We start from the raw sequence: 15013 nt of genomic DNA, 5'->3' as shown, positions 1-15013 counted from the left end.
GCAGCTCACGCCAGGTTTTCCCAGCGATTGAATGCGTCACGTTTGAGTCTGCGCAGTAGTGAGTTAGTTTCTGCCGGATTCATTCATGTGATTCCGGATGAAACTCCGCTGTATAGCGTTGGGCAGACTCGCAGCGATTTCGAAGCTGTTATCCAATTGGTTGGCAGAATCGTACCGTTATAATGAAATAATACAAATAAACTCCCTAAGTTGCTGTGAATAGTGACAATCGACCAATCAGATATAACCTTGCAAACACGCTGCGAGTCAGCCGATAGCGTTCACTCCACTCATCGCGTTCACCCTACTCATCGCGTCCACGCACGCGCGCGTTTCACATGAAAGCAGAATACAAATCATTGCGTTCACTCCACTCAAACATTCACAAATCACAGACTTGGACCAAGTCTAATGAATAAGCTGCACATGAAGGAACGTTGCATGCTGTTCTGGTCACATTTGCATATGATCAGTGTGCGTTACTGAATTGAAGCGTCTGAAAATAGGAAGCTGAATGAAAATGAACGAATGACGATATTTTGTTTCGCCATATTTGTAAAACTTAGAGTCTAAATTTAAAAAAGTATATAACTTGACCTTGAAAAATAGAGAGTTCATTTTTCCTGTCAACGTGGTTTCATGTGCAAGCATATGTATGTGCCCGCGGTATGGAGCCAGTCTTCACAGACTTTACGTTCCTATCAAAGCATCAGCTGAGTAAGATAAACGTAACAATGGAACATTAACACCTTTGGGGATTAAAAGTCTTTTGGAGTTGGTCAGGCAAGGAACCGGGTTTCGGGTACCATTCAAGTTAATGCAGTCTTTCCCTAATGAAGAATTTAGACATTTGGAACGTTAGCTTATTAGAATTTGAACAAGTCATGAATTTCACAATTAAGTGTATATGGCCAAAGATTATGACACGCTTCACAAATTAATGATATGGCAGAAGTTTCTTCTAAACTGATTGCTAATTTGCATATTCAATGGATTCGATGTTTACAGTAGGGTTATATATTCGGAAAGAATTGACCAAAGTTCATAAAATTTGCTACAGATATGATACAGAGATGTACCGGTACGGAGAAAGAGTTGAAGCCACATTGGATGAAACTGTACGGATATTCCTCATATCAACATATACACCCTGAAAGACCTATTACAGTATCATGTGCAACAATAGTTTTCTGCATATTGAATGAATTTATAAAAGTTTTCTGTTATCTCCAAAATTAATGGTTCAAATTTGATTAGTTTTCTTAGTAATATTTATCATTGCAGTACTTAAGCATACTGTAAAACAATTTTCCAGTTTTTAGCCATTTAGTTGGTAAATGTAAATTAATGAAACTGCAAACAAGTGGGACCAATGATGGTGAAAAGTAAACATATTCACGGACAACTCGGCATGTACAAAATACCTGAGAATTTCCAGTTTATATCTGATTCATAGTGTGTGTCTCCTACATAATGACATAATATTGGTAAGTACGTCAGTAATTAGTGTTCTTTGCTTTGTGTTTCTTGGGCAATCGTTTATAAAATTAGACGTAATGAGTCAACGCTAGTTGCAAATTATGACTACTTTAAATTTTGTTTCAGATGAAATATTATTTTCCTCCTTCTCCCTTTAGACACCATAAGAATTGCTTAATCTTTTCTGATGTCTAAAACGTCCCTTCACAAAGAAGTTCGTTATTAGGAACTCTGATATACATATTGAGATTACTATATATACCGAAGATTACAGAGGATATAGAAGACGGTGCACGTATGGCTTCATCTTCACGACGCAGATCTGGAGAAAGTTTCATTTCTGCTACTAATTCAAAGCAAAAGCATACCCGTATGGAGCGACATAGATCATTGCAGCAGAACATAGCAGAAGACGGTAGGCATGTGCCCTCACAACAGAGTTTAAGAGACGATTACACTTCCTCAACCACTTCAAGGCAAATGCCTATTCGAAGGAAACAACATCGGTCATTGAAGAATGAAGGAAATGTAAATCCATCTCAGCCAGTAAAACATGGCAAACCCGACTCATCAGGATATGGACGGAACGTTGTTAACTCTGACCCTGAGAAAAGACCAAAGGTGCACGATACAGGTGGTGCAAGAAAGAAGGACAACTTTAGAAATGAAAACTCGATCGAGCGTGCTCGTAGGCGAGACACGAAAAAACAGCTGAATTTTACAAAGCTTGCAAGGTTGTACGAGGCTGAGCCTAGAGATATTGTAATGACTATATCAGATGAATCAAATGGATTCACAGAACTGATAGATAAGCCAACAATATCGAATGATAATTTTCTCCTTCTTCTCAGGACGCTGAGTCGAGCTGTCACTTGCTCGACTGCCCCACAAAGTGTTATTCACACCCTTATCATGGTCAGTGAATGTAATGTTTTCAAATTAACTGTACCACGTTATCTCAGTACAATCCTTCTTGATATCCAAAGAGGTAAATTCGACGGTGGGTCGGAAGCCATTCTGAGACAACTTGTAACCATCACAAAGATACTATTCCGACGAATGCCTGGGAAATTCAAAGACCTAGCACCAACTCTAAATCTCATCATAGACATAGTCCGTATGCTGGATGATAAAAACATAGACATTGAGGAAGGTATTAAAGAGGATGTTTATGCCTTGGAAGAAGACAGGGACTCTGAAATTAAGAAAATTCGTGAAGGAAGAGTGGTTTCAAAGTTTTCAAGTAGTGGTCAGTTTACAGGCCAAAGGGAGGAATGGGTGATACAAGAACCAACTGAAGATTTTCGAAAAATACCGATCTTCCCAAGATTAGAGGATGTTGTTACTGATATCAAGCCCTTCATTCGACCAAACAAACCAAAAGGTTCATTTGCAGATATAGATGACTACCTTGACGTGCAATTTAGACTGCTTAGAGAAGATTTCATGGCACCTCTAAGAGATGGTATCAGTGAGGTCCGAATGAATTCGAAATTGCAGAAATCACAACAACAGCGGCTAACTGATGTTCGTATGTATTACAACGTGCATGTACTACAACCAGACTGCATGCAAAGTGAGGGGATTTGTCATGAAGTAAGTCTTGACAAACATCAGTTGAGGCATGTGCAATGGAATCACACAAAGCGTCTGCTATATGGTGGTTTGGTCTGCCTTACAAAGGACAATTTCCAGACAGTGATGTTTGCGACAGTTGCCAACAGGGACATTGATAAATTGAAAAGGTTCAGGGTTGTACTGAAGTTCCACAGTATAGAGGACACGCTCAGAACAGCACCTGAAGATGCCTTTAAGATGGTTGAGACTACTGCTTACTTTGAGGCAAATAGATATGTTCTCGAAGGTCTACAAGAACTTGGTGAGGGTAAACTTCCTTTTGAGAAATACATAGTTTACTGTAAAAGATCCATTGATGAACCACAATACTTGCGTTTGAATGAAAATCAGAACCCCTTATATGACTTTGCACCTCTGATGTATCAAGACTGGAAGATGCCAGAAAAAGACTTTGCTCTTCCATTCTTCCGACGTAACCGTCATCGAGTCACGCGTGAAATGGTATATAGAGAGTTCCCTGTATGTGTTCTTGATATGTCACGATGGCCAACAGCAGAGAAGTTACGACTTAATGAATCTCAGTTAAGGGCACTTAAAACTGCTCTCACAAAAGAATTCGCGATCATACAAGGACCCCCTGGTACAGGAAAAACACATGTTGGTTTGAAGATAATGAAAATGCTTCTCCACAACCACAAAGTATGGTGTAGAAGATGTAACGATGAGCAGATTGAAACAGGTGAGCATGATGTTTGTTCACCTATTTTGATTGTATGTTATACAAATCATGCACTTGACCAGTTTCTTGAAGGCGTCTTCCAGTTTTTGGAACACGGCATTGTACGAATTGGTTCAAGGAGTAAAAGTGAGATTTTAGAAAAGTTTCAACTTTCAAAGATACGATCTACCCTCCATGGGAGAGATGCTAGCTACACTATTCGTAAAACCTTGGAATCTCAGAAATCTACAATTACGCAGCGCTTCGATAATGCAAAAGCTAGTGGCACATATAATATCATACATGTCATGTTAGACATACAAAAGAAAAGTATGTTGACAAATAAAATGGTCGTGGGAAAGCAGAAGGAAGATGACAAAGACATCTGTGATATTATAAACTTCTGGTTGATAGAGAAAATATCTGAGTTACGGCATCCACAAGTGCAAATGAAAACATCACACCAGGACGATATAGAGAAGATATCCCGTGAGAACAAACAGCTAAGAGGTCATACTATCACAAACATTACTGATATCATGTCACAAGACTTATCCAATGTTGACTGTGCAACAGAAAGGACAATCGAAGCTGAAGGAGAAGCTGACTACATCAATAGATCTAGAATGCTAGAAAATGATGAAATTGATATTGGTGCGCAGCAAGCCGACCACGACCATCTCTATGATCAGCTTCGGGTGCTTTTGGAAGAGCACTACACAAGGTCCAATAGAACAGCAAACGCAAAATCAAGGAAGACTGATGTCACAGCGGCAATGAAAGACAAACATATTGAGTATCAAATTACTATTTTACAAGATCTCATAACTGATACAGCGTCAATGACAGAGGAAGAAGTTAATAAAATATCCAACGTATGGGCTCTTAACTTACATGAAAGGTGGAAACTTTATCGCTACTGGTCCTTTGCTTTGCATAGGAAGATTGTTGACTCACTTTTGGAAGCTGTGGGAGAATACGACAGAGAAACTCTGAGACTTAAGGAAGTGCGTCAAGAGGAAGACCTTCGTGTCTTGAAGGATGCAAAGGTGATTGGCATGACAACAACCGGAGCTGCAAAATATAGTTCCCTGTTACGCATGGTACGACCAAAGATAATTGTGGTGGAGGAAGCAGCAGAAGTCCTCGAGTCACACATAATCACAACACTCACATCAGAATGTCAACACCTTATATTGATCGGAGACCACCAACAGCTTCGCCCAAATCCAACAGTGTATAGACTTGCAAAAGATTTCAATTTAGACATGTCACTCTTTGAACGCATGATTGAAAACAACTTGCAGTACAATACTCTAAATATCCAACACAGAATGAGACCTGAAATAGCTAGCCTGATGAAACACATCTACAGTGATCTGCATAATCACCCTTCTGTAGATGCTTATGACGACATCATGGGTGTGAGTAGTAATATTTACTTTGTAAACCATGAACAACAAGAAACCTTTATGGATGACATAAGAAGCAGGTCAAATGTACACGAGGCCAAGTTTCTTGTTGCCTTTTGCCATTACCTCTTGAAGCAGGGTTATAAACCTACTCAAATATCAATTCTGACCATGTATACAGCTCAAGTTATCCAGCTGAAAAACATGATGCCGCGGTCTGTGTTTGAAGGCGTAAGAATCTGCCCAGTCGACAACTTTCAAGGTGAAGAAAATGATATCATTCTGTTGTCACTTGTACGGAGCAATGAACAGGGACAGATCGGATTTCTTAAAATAGAGAACAGAGTCTGTGTAGCCTTAAGCAGAGCAAAGATGGGCTTCTACTGCATAGGAAATTTTAAACTTCTTGGTCTGAAAAACCAGCTGTGGAAAAATATTGTTGGAGACCTACAAAAAGCTGGCAAAATAGGAAAGTCACTGAAAATATTCTGCAGAAATCATCCCGCAACCATCCTTAAGTGTGCCCGTGGAGACGATTTTAATGCTGCTCCAGAAGGCGGATGCAGTCGTCTTTGTGAAACTAGGTTGGAATGTGGCCATGTCTGCACACTTTTTTGCCATCCTTACGATGCAAACCATGAAGAATACAAGTGTCGGAAGCCTTGTGCAAGAACCTGTGATGCTGGACAACACAACTGTAATTTGATTTGTTATAAAGACTGTGGAAAGTGCAGAATTAGAGTGGAAAGAACGATCCCAGAATGTGGCCATGTCCAAGAAATGTACTGTTTTGAAGAGCCCGAAAATTTCGACTGTCAAGAAAAATGCAAACATATCTGTGCAAAAGGGCATCCTTGTCCATTTAAGTGTTACATACAATGCAGACACTGTATGGTGCCTGTGGAGAAGATTATCCCCAACTGTGAACACAGGCAGATGGTGCCATGCTATCAAGACCCACAGGAGTTCAGGTGCAAAGCGCCATGTGAAAAGAAGTGTGAAAGAGGTCATGCCTGTCCTTTAAAATGTCATGAAAAATGCAGACCCTGTATAGTGAAGATGGAAAAAGAAATCCCCTCATGTGGTCACCTGCAAATGGTACCTTGTTATCAGGACCCTGGAAGTTTCAAATGTCGCAAATCTTGCCAAAAGAAGTGTGAAAATGGGCATCCATGTCCATTGCTCTGTTTTAAAGGCTGTGATAAATGTATCATCAAGGTCGAGAAACAAATTCCTAAATGTGGTCATATACAGAATGTACCATGCTATCAAGACCCTGCTGACTTCGATTGTAAGCAACCATGTCCTAAGATGTGCGAGCGAAAACACCCTTGTCCTCTGCAATGTTTCGAGGGATGCAAGGACTGTACAGTTTCAGTGCAAAAATTGTTACCTATTTGCAATCATGAACAAAAGATGAGATGCTCTCAAAATCCATCTGAATTCAAATGCCAAGACAAGTGTACGAAAGTATTTGACTGCGGGCACCGGTGTACCGAGAAATGTTCAGATGACTGCCCTGATGAATGCCAAGTAATGATGAAGAAAAAACCGACAAAGTGTAGCCATACTCAGACTATGAAGTGTTCGGAAGACGAGTCGATGTACGTATGCAAACTCCCATGTGAAAGAAAACTGAGCTGTACCCATACTTGTCCAAAGAAATGTGGTGAAAAATGTGCAAATCTATGTCACGTGCAGATAATACATCAGGACTGGTCTTGTGGCCACAAAGTCAAAGGTCCTTGTTTCTACACAGAAAAGAACTGCAACCAAAGATGTGGTGTACTATTACAATGCCGGCATGTATGTCAGGGACTTTGCGGTGACTGCATTAAGAATGGGATTCACAGTGATTGTAAATGGCCTTGCGATAGAACATTGAAGTGTGGTCATAATTGTACCAAACTGTGTTGTGAAAAGTGTGATGACATCTGTTTGAAGGACGTCCGGAAGATTTTTGAAGAGTGTGGTCATAAAATTAGCATAAAATGTTGTGAAAGAAAACCGTTTTGTCCTCTGAAATGCGACTCAGTTCTTGACTGTGGCCACAAATGCACTGGTATATGTGGCATTTGTAAACTTTCAAGGGGTCGTCATAACATATGCACCCAGAAATGTGAGCGGATGCTTCTCTGTGGCCATCCATGCATGAACAAATGTTATGAAATATGCAGTGTGTGCACAATGAAGCACCCACATCCTTGTGAGCATAAATCACTTGGTAAACGTTGCAATATGCGATGCAAATGGACTTGTGTACATCATCAATGCAACAATCTGTGTTGGGAACCTTGTGAAAGACCACCATGTAACAACCCATGCATGAAAGAACTGAAATGTGGTCACACTTGTGTTGGACTCTGTGGCGAAATGTGTCCGGAAGTGTGCAGGCATTGCCATAGGAAGAAACTAGAAGCAATTGCTGCTTTCTTTGGAAGAACGTACTCTGATGGAAGTCGTTTTATTCAGCTAAGATGCAAAGATGTCTTTGCGGTACACGATATGGATCGATGGATGCTCGGAATTATAACGAATGATTGTAATCGAGTACACCAACTGTGTATGAAAACTTGTCCAAAGTGCCAGAAGCCTGTCATAGGCTGTAATCGTTACAATACTTTGACCAAATATATCATTGCTACAATTGATCATATGAACAAAGTGCCTGACATGTTTAATTTTGTAGTTCCATTACGAGAACACCTTAAGAAGCTAGTACGCACTAGTGTTCTTCGTATACACCGTCCCCTATTTGAGCAGGCCATTGAGACAACAACCAGCTTATCAACAATGATACCCATCGAGAACAGTATAAGGACCTATGAACAGCTTGTAGATGCCAAAATACAGACAGAAGAAGTGTTATCTGCCGTAATGAACTGTAAAGACACAAAGAAGGGCACTCCTGATTCTAAAGTTCTAGATATGATCACCCATAAGGCTAGATCATTACAAATGTCGATTGATGAACAGATATTTAAAGTTGCAGGCTGCGAAAGTGATCCGCTCTGTCCTGAAGAGAGTGAAGAGTATCGAAGTATTGTTCTCCAGACCTGCATTCTTGTTGCCGTGTATGGTCTCCAAAACAGACATGTTTTCTCTGAGGTGTCGACACCAAAACGTTCGGCATATAGGTCGTTACCAGGACGACCTGTGCATGATTTTTGTGATTACGCTGAAAAAGTCCTGCTCGAGGAGCTACATCCTACCACACTATTAAATGTGCTATCAACATTTAAAAGCCTTCATCCTGAAGTACTTGCAGGACACAGTATTCCGCCTGAACTTAATCCCTGCACGGTTGGCAGCCTCAGAACATTTGGAAAAGATGAATGGTACAAGTGCACCCATGGTCATATATTTTACCATGCCATAGAGACACCTGAGCAATCAAACTTAAACAATGAACAGAACGTACAAGGACCAGTATGTGACCAATGTCCCCAAAGAGTTAGGCAATACACTGACCAAAGGAATGATGTCTGGAGATTTCCGGAAAATATTGCAAAAGTGAGTAATGACAGACTAATTAATAGTATAATATACAGATTTAATTTCAAAAACATGTATCCAAAACTGCACAAATATTACAAAACATTAACTTTACATATTTAAAATGTAGCCATAAACGATGTGTGGAACACATGAAAGAAATTAACATTGTTATTCTCTAATTATCATTAACATTTCATAGCTGAAAATTACATTATAATATTGATCTGTGATTGAGGGTTATGATTCAATTCAATGCTTCTCAAACGCTTATGAAATTCTCAAGTGGCTGTAGAGTTGACATTTCGTATGTATGACTCACCAGATGTCAAATTGTGTACTCTTATCTTCCAAATAGTGGCAGGACATGACTTTGCACAGTAGATGTTGTGTTTGGATAGAAAGCCTTCTTTTCTAAAGTATTAACTTCTATTACACGATATTGATTTTGGAATTAGGAGGCCGACAGGCAGTTTGCATCACCTGCACATTCAGATTGGTATCTACCATACAGAATGAAAACAGCATCCGTACAGGTACTGTATCAAGTTTGCTTATGTAATGGGGACATATGTCAAAAAGAAACCTAATATACCGTACAGATTTGCACATAAATATATTCTTGTGTCATTCTACCATAGCTTCACGTTTAGCTCTCACGGGACCTAAGACACAGACTTGAAAATGAGGGTAACTGTAAGGCCAATCATTAGTCAGTGGCAAATATATGATCGATCCCTATATGTAGGAAATGTACATAAACTCTGCACGAATGTTATTTTTAACACTAAGAACATACCGTTGGCTCTTGTCAGATATTTTCAGAGGTTTATTTTCCATCTAAGTCAAATCATAAAGGCGATCAAAACAACAGAGGACTATTGACGTCGTGTAATAAAGGGAAGACCACTTGTTTGACAAGAATGTGAATTAAAATATAAAAGTAAATATGGTATTCAGAACGTACGTGGACATTTACGCGTATTTACCATGAAATAAACAGCAACTTAACTCAACAAATCATCTTCCAAGTACAGCACTTGGGTAAGCAAAGCTTTTACGATTTTCGCCAGGCCCGAATGTCAACTGACTCTTATTCAGGGAACAGAAGAATTCAGGAAAATCAAGGTATGTGATATACATGGGAACCAATCCATCATGCATGCTTGAAAGTTTAAATGTTGAGTCACTCAACTTGAGTAAACCATTCCACACAGGCTTTATAAATTGACCAAGGTTCTAATAAAGGTGCTTCAATTATGATTGGTCACATCTTTCCTATTATTTGATTGATTGTGGAACTGATAAGCAGTGATTGTATCAGGAGTTGAAGCTATGTCTACAGCGTCAGCACAGTTTTAAGAACGACCCGTAGGTCACCTCGCCATTCCTAACAAACCTTTCCCATAACTCGCTACTGCCATTCCCCAATTGTTAAAATATACTGAGGAAAGGCACATGGTGTGTGCGTATCTATATCTCGAATTTTCATGGGAAGATAGATGAATGAAACACTTGTGAAAGTGGGGCAGTGACCCTAGTTTGCATATCGTAGTACGTTATGTGAGTTTTAAATCTGACTTTTTCAGGTTTCCGCGGTGGTTTCTATCATGACAACGTGACACGACCTGCCTCCAACCATGGCCGTGGAAACTTTGGTGGTTTCTCGAGAGGTGGTTTTGGAAGGGGTGGATTGGACTCCAATACGGGCGGGGGATCTACTTACAATGCAGGTGTTCATGCGACGAATCATGGCAGTACAGCCGGAAGGGGAGATTCATCTAGAGGTTATCGATCAGACCATTCAGGTAACAGAAGAATTCAGGAAAACCAAGGTATGTGACATACATGAAAAACAATCCATCATGCATGCTTGAAAGCTTAAATGTTGATTCACTCAATTTAAATATACCATTTCACGCAGGCCTTATAAATTGACCAAGGTTCTGTTAAGGGTAATTCAATTATGATTGGTCACATCTTTCCTAATATAAGATTGATAGTATAACTGATAAGCAGTGATTGTATCAGGAGTTGAAGCCATGTCTACAGCGTCAGCACAGTTTTAGGAAAGACCCGTAGGTCACGTCGCCATTCCTAAAAAACATTTCCCATATATATTCTGAGGTAAGGCTCATGGTGTGTGCGTATCTATATCGCGGTTTCATGGGAAGATAGATAACTGAAACACTTGTGAAAGTGGGGGAGTGACCCTAGTTTGTATATCGAGGCACGTTATGTGAATTTTACATCTGACTTTTTTTCAGGGTTCCGCGGTGGTTTCTATCATGACAACGTGACACGACCTGCCTCCAACCATGGCCGAGGGAACTTTGGTGGTTTCTCGAGAGGTGGTTTTGGAAGGGGTGGATTGGACTCCAATCCGGGCGGGGGATCTACTTACAATGCAGGTGTTCATGCGACAAATCATGGCAGTACAGCCGGAAGAGGGGATTCATCTAGAGGTAATCGATCAGACCATTCAGGTAACAGAAGAATGAAGGAAAACCGAGGTATGTGACATACATGAGAACCAATCTGTCATGCGTATTTGGAAGCTTAATTGTTGACTCACTCAACTTAAGTATAACATTCCACGTAGACTTCATAAATTTACCAAGGTTCTGTTAAAGGTAGTTCAATTATGATTGGTCACATCTTTCCTATTATATGATTGATGGTATAACTGATAAACAGTGATTGTATCAGGAGTAGTCTGGCAGAGACCCTGCGATTCGCGTTCTTCCCTGTTGGAACACGCGCGCGCCCTTCAGAGACGCGACGCGAATCCCAGGGTCTGGACGTTCTTGCAAGCGACCGGTCGGATTTCTGCCTGATCCGGGTACTTTATAGAACTCCACACATCCGTTAATCAAAACAAAAATGACAAGTACCATAGCCAAATAAAATTAAAAATGAAAAATAAAAACATACAGCGTATATAGGTCTACCAGCTACTAGTATATATTCTCTCCGCCCAGTTAGATAGGTGTTTCTTTTGACGTCACTACCCTTATGAATATTCATATCCTTGCAAGAACGGACAGTCGCTGTGTCTGGCAGCGCGTGCTCACAGCTGCACAGCCTTCGAATGCAGACCCATCGCGGCGCGCACAAAACAAGGCACAGCGACTGTGGAGAGTCTATATCAGGAGTTGAAGCCGTGTCTTCAGCGTCAGCACAGTTTTAAGAAGGACCCGTAGGTTACGTCGCCATTTCTAAGAAACATTTCCACTAACTTGCTACTGTAATTCCCAGTTTGGTAAAATATACTGAGGAAAGGCTCGAGGCTCATGATGTGTGCGTATCTATATCGCGGTCTCATAGGAAGATAGATAACTGAAACACTTGTGAAAGTTGGGCAGTGACCCTAGTTTGCATATCGTAGTACATTACGTGAATTTTAAATCTGACTTTTTCAGGTTTCCGCGGTGATTTCTATAATGAGAACGTGACACGACCTGCCTCCAATCATGGCCGTGGAAACTTTGGTGGTTTCTCGAGGGGTGGTTTTGCAAGGGATGGATCAGGTTCCAGTCCAGGCGGGGGATCTACTTACAATTCAGGTGTTCATGCGACGAATCATGGCAGTACAGCTGGAAGAGGAGATTCATTCAGAGGTAATCGAAGAGGAAGGGGACGCGGACAAAACAATCGAAGAGGTCGAAGACCAAGCCGACGCTAATATCGAAGGTGAAGAGGGAAATGGCAACCGTGACGTGCATTGAGGTTCCACCTGTCTTCTACACCACCAGTGGCAACATGCGTTACAAAATAAAAATGCCAGTCACGGAAGTATGTTTGCATAATTTTCATGACAGAGTTGAATCTTACATCATGGCTTAAATATTCCTGTTTGATTCTGAATTGCAACTTATACGCCCTAAACAGACAAATACAACCATAAGTACATCCAATGTAATAATATCTGTTGCTTACATGTAGGTTTCGGTGTCTTAATATGTTTATATATAATACTTTCCGCGTCACCGTTTAGTTTATGGTCAATAGTGAACGACATTCGCCAGAGATAAACTTTTTTTGTTGCAAAATCAAAAACTCAAAGACAGCTTCAAATAAATCCACAAAAATTATAAGCGACATTACTTTATCTTAAATTCAACCAGGTATAGTGATAGAATATTGCAATGATGATTATTATGAACGATGGGGATAAACATCTCTTTAGTTTTTGACATTTTCTTTAATTTCTTCTGAAAGTTTACAAATACATATTCGGACGCTTAATGTTCCGTTAAAAATATAATTTTCTTATGCGTTAACATTTTGAAATTTTTTAAATCATACTCATCTCAGATCCTATTTGTGATTTTTTTCTTTCTAAATCCATAAATCTGGATTTCTGTTTTCAAATAGTAGACTTGAAAGATATTGTAAATCTATTATTGTTACAAGGTTGATATTGCTAGACCTTGTCGTTTATCTCGATGAAATTATTAATATTGTTTATTATTCAATTTCGCCAATTTCTTGACTCTGAGCATACGACCTTTAACACAACTCATAAATTGGTACAAAGAAAAGGTGTCGCCATGCTATAGGGTGTCTATGAATTACTTTTGTTTATTTTGCATGGTGCATGCAGACAATTTTAAGTCAACAGAGCTATATAAAAAAGATATTCATTTGTTCTGATCGTTTCAACTTTTTCAATGTTATTACTTTTACGGTTTTACAATGTATATAAGGTATATTACCGATATGTTTTGTCAATATACATGGCTAATGTGTCCTTATTTCCAAATATAAAATTGTGTGCGTAGACTTGCCAAATGCAGTATATGCATTTAAGACCGAATCGATATTTTAATAACCTTTCGTCATTATTAGTAAACTGCTGTATATTCTTCGCTGAAACTTGGGAGTGGTAAACAGAAAGGAGATTACAGTATTAATTATTAGCGCTGTTGTGTTGCACATTAACTTGATTATTACCACTGATAGTTACGTAACTGTTACAAACCTTGGAATGGACAGCGATGTACTTCCATATAAATATATGTGGAACGCCAGTTTCCTGCATGTTTTATATATACAGCTCAATTTTGTACATTTTTTCACGCACTTGTATCAAACAGAGTAGATTTTTGACGAAGTTGAGATAATAATTTGAGCATCTTCATGATGCGTTCAATTTAATAATTCACGAAGCATGAGAGAGATCCCACCCCATGGTCGAATGTACATGTAATCATGTCCTCTTGTTGACTGTGTGCCCCAGACACGCTAAATTAATCAAGATGTGTGTATCATAATCTATTTACAACTCACCTTACATTCATCATGTCACACGTTCACTAAAGTTACAACATGCGTTATACTCTTCGAAACTACTGTATAATTGTGTATTTTGCTTTTAGAATTTTGAAGAAGGTAGGAGATACAGCTATTTTAACAAAACCATATATTTCTGCTATTTTTTAAAAAGTTGTACTTGTTTGACTTGCTGATATAGACAATGAACGATTGAAACACACGCCTGTCGCACGAAGCTCGTTGCATTTGACCTTAACTCCCATCCGCCTCTCCTAAACTAAAGCATGGAAAGGCGAAAATCCGAGAACGAATTATGATTTGAACTTGAACACGAAAAGTTACTGAAATACGTTTTCGCAAGTTTGACTGACAAGTTCTTGAACAAGAAACACTTCAAGAAAACAAAGTCATAATGGTTACTTAGAGTCACGGTCTGTATCACGGTTTTCATGCCGAAACTTTGGAATGTATGTTTTCCGAATTTGCACACGATAGTCGAAATAGAGATGAGCCCCCTCCCCTTTATACGCAATGAGTTGCCTTTGTCATGTGCGTGTTTTTATCACCCTCGGTCTTTCCCCTTATCTTTGCGATTTCGTGAATGTATTTGACACAAATAGGATGATCTGCTCTTTGATATTTTCTTGATAGTAGTTTGGTCCTAGTAAAACAAAGACTTAACGAAAACAGTGTTCATGACAATGAGCGAAATTTCACTCGTCGGATGTACTTGTGATAATATCCCTCTATTTTACAGTGTATCATACATCTTATCACATGCACAAGCCAAGTTTGTCGTCTCCGAACAAAAAATACGGGATTTATTCTCTGGTCGTTCTACGTCACGACAACCCGCGTCTATGTCATCAATTTTGATGCGTCGGACCTTTTTTTGTCGATCTTCGGTGTGCTCGTAAATATGTAAACAAACAACATGGCGGCCGATGTTTCTCCCACGATCAAAAGTCATGTAATGAAATCGATATTTTCACAGACTACGACATTAATAATCCGAACAATGTAAACACAAGAGTGTACCGCCTGAATATTCCGA

At 39.5% G+C, this 15013-nt stretch overlaps 1 protein-coding gene across 1 annotated transcript; it reads left to right on the top strand.

Annotated features, from left to right (window-relative positions):
* Positions 1–1648: 1648 nt before the first annotated feature.
* LOC139147910 (NFX1-type zinc finger-containing protein 1-like) lies at positions 1649–14481 on the top strand. Its single transcript, XM_070719131.1, has 6 exons — positions 1649–8700; positions 9141–9218; positions 9756–9810; positions 10272–10517; positions 10950–11195; positions 12105–14481. The coding sequence occupies exons 1-6, from the start codon at positions 1777–1779 to the stop codon at positions 12365–12367; spliced, it is 7812 nt and encodes a 2603-aa protein (XP_070575232.1). The 5' UTR covers positions 1649–1776; the 3' UTR covers positions 12368–14481.
* The last annotated feature ends 532 nt before the right edge of the window (positions 14482–15013 follow it).

Source organism: Ptychodera flava, chromosome 13 (assembly GCF_041260155.1).
Source record: "Ptychodera flava strain L36383 chromosome 13, AS_Pfla_20210202, whole genome shotgun sequence".
Lineage (NCBI taxonomy): Eukaryota > Metazoa > Hemichordata > Enteropneusta > Ptychoderidae > Ptychodera > Ptychodera flava.
This window is presented reverse-complemented; position numbering and strand designations above follow the sequence as displayed.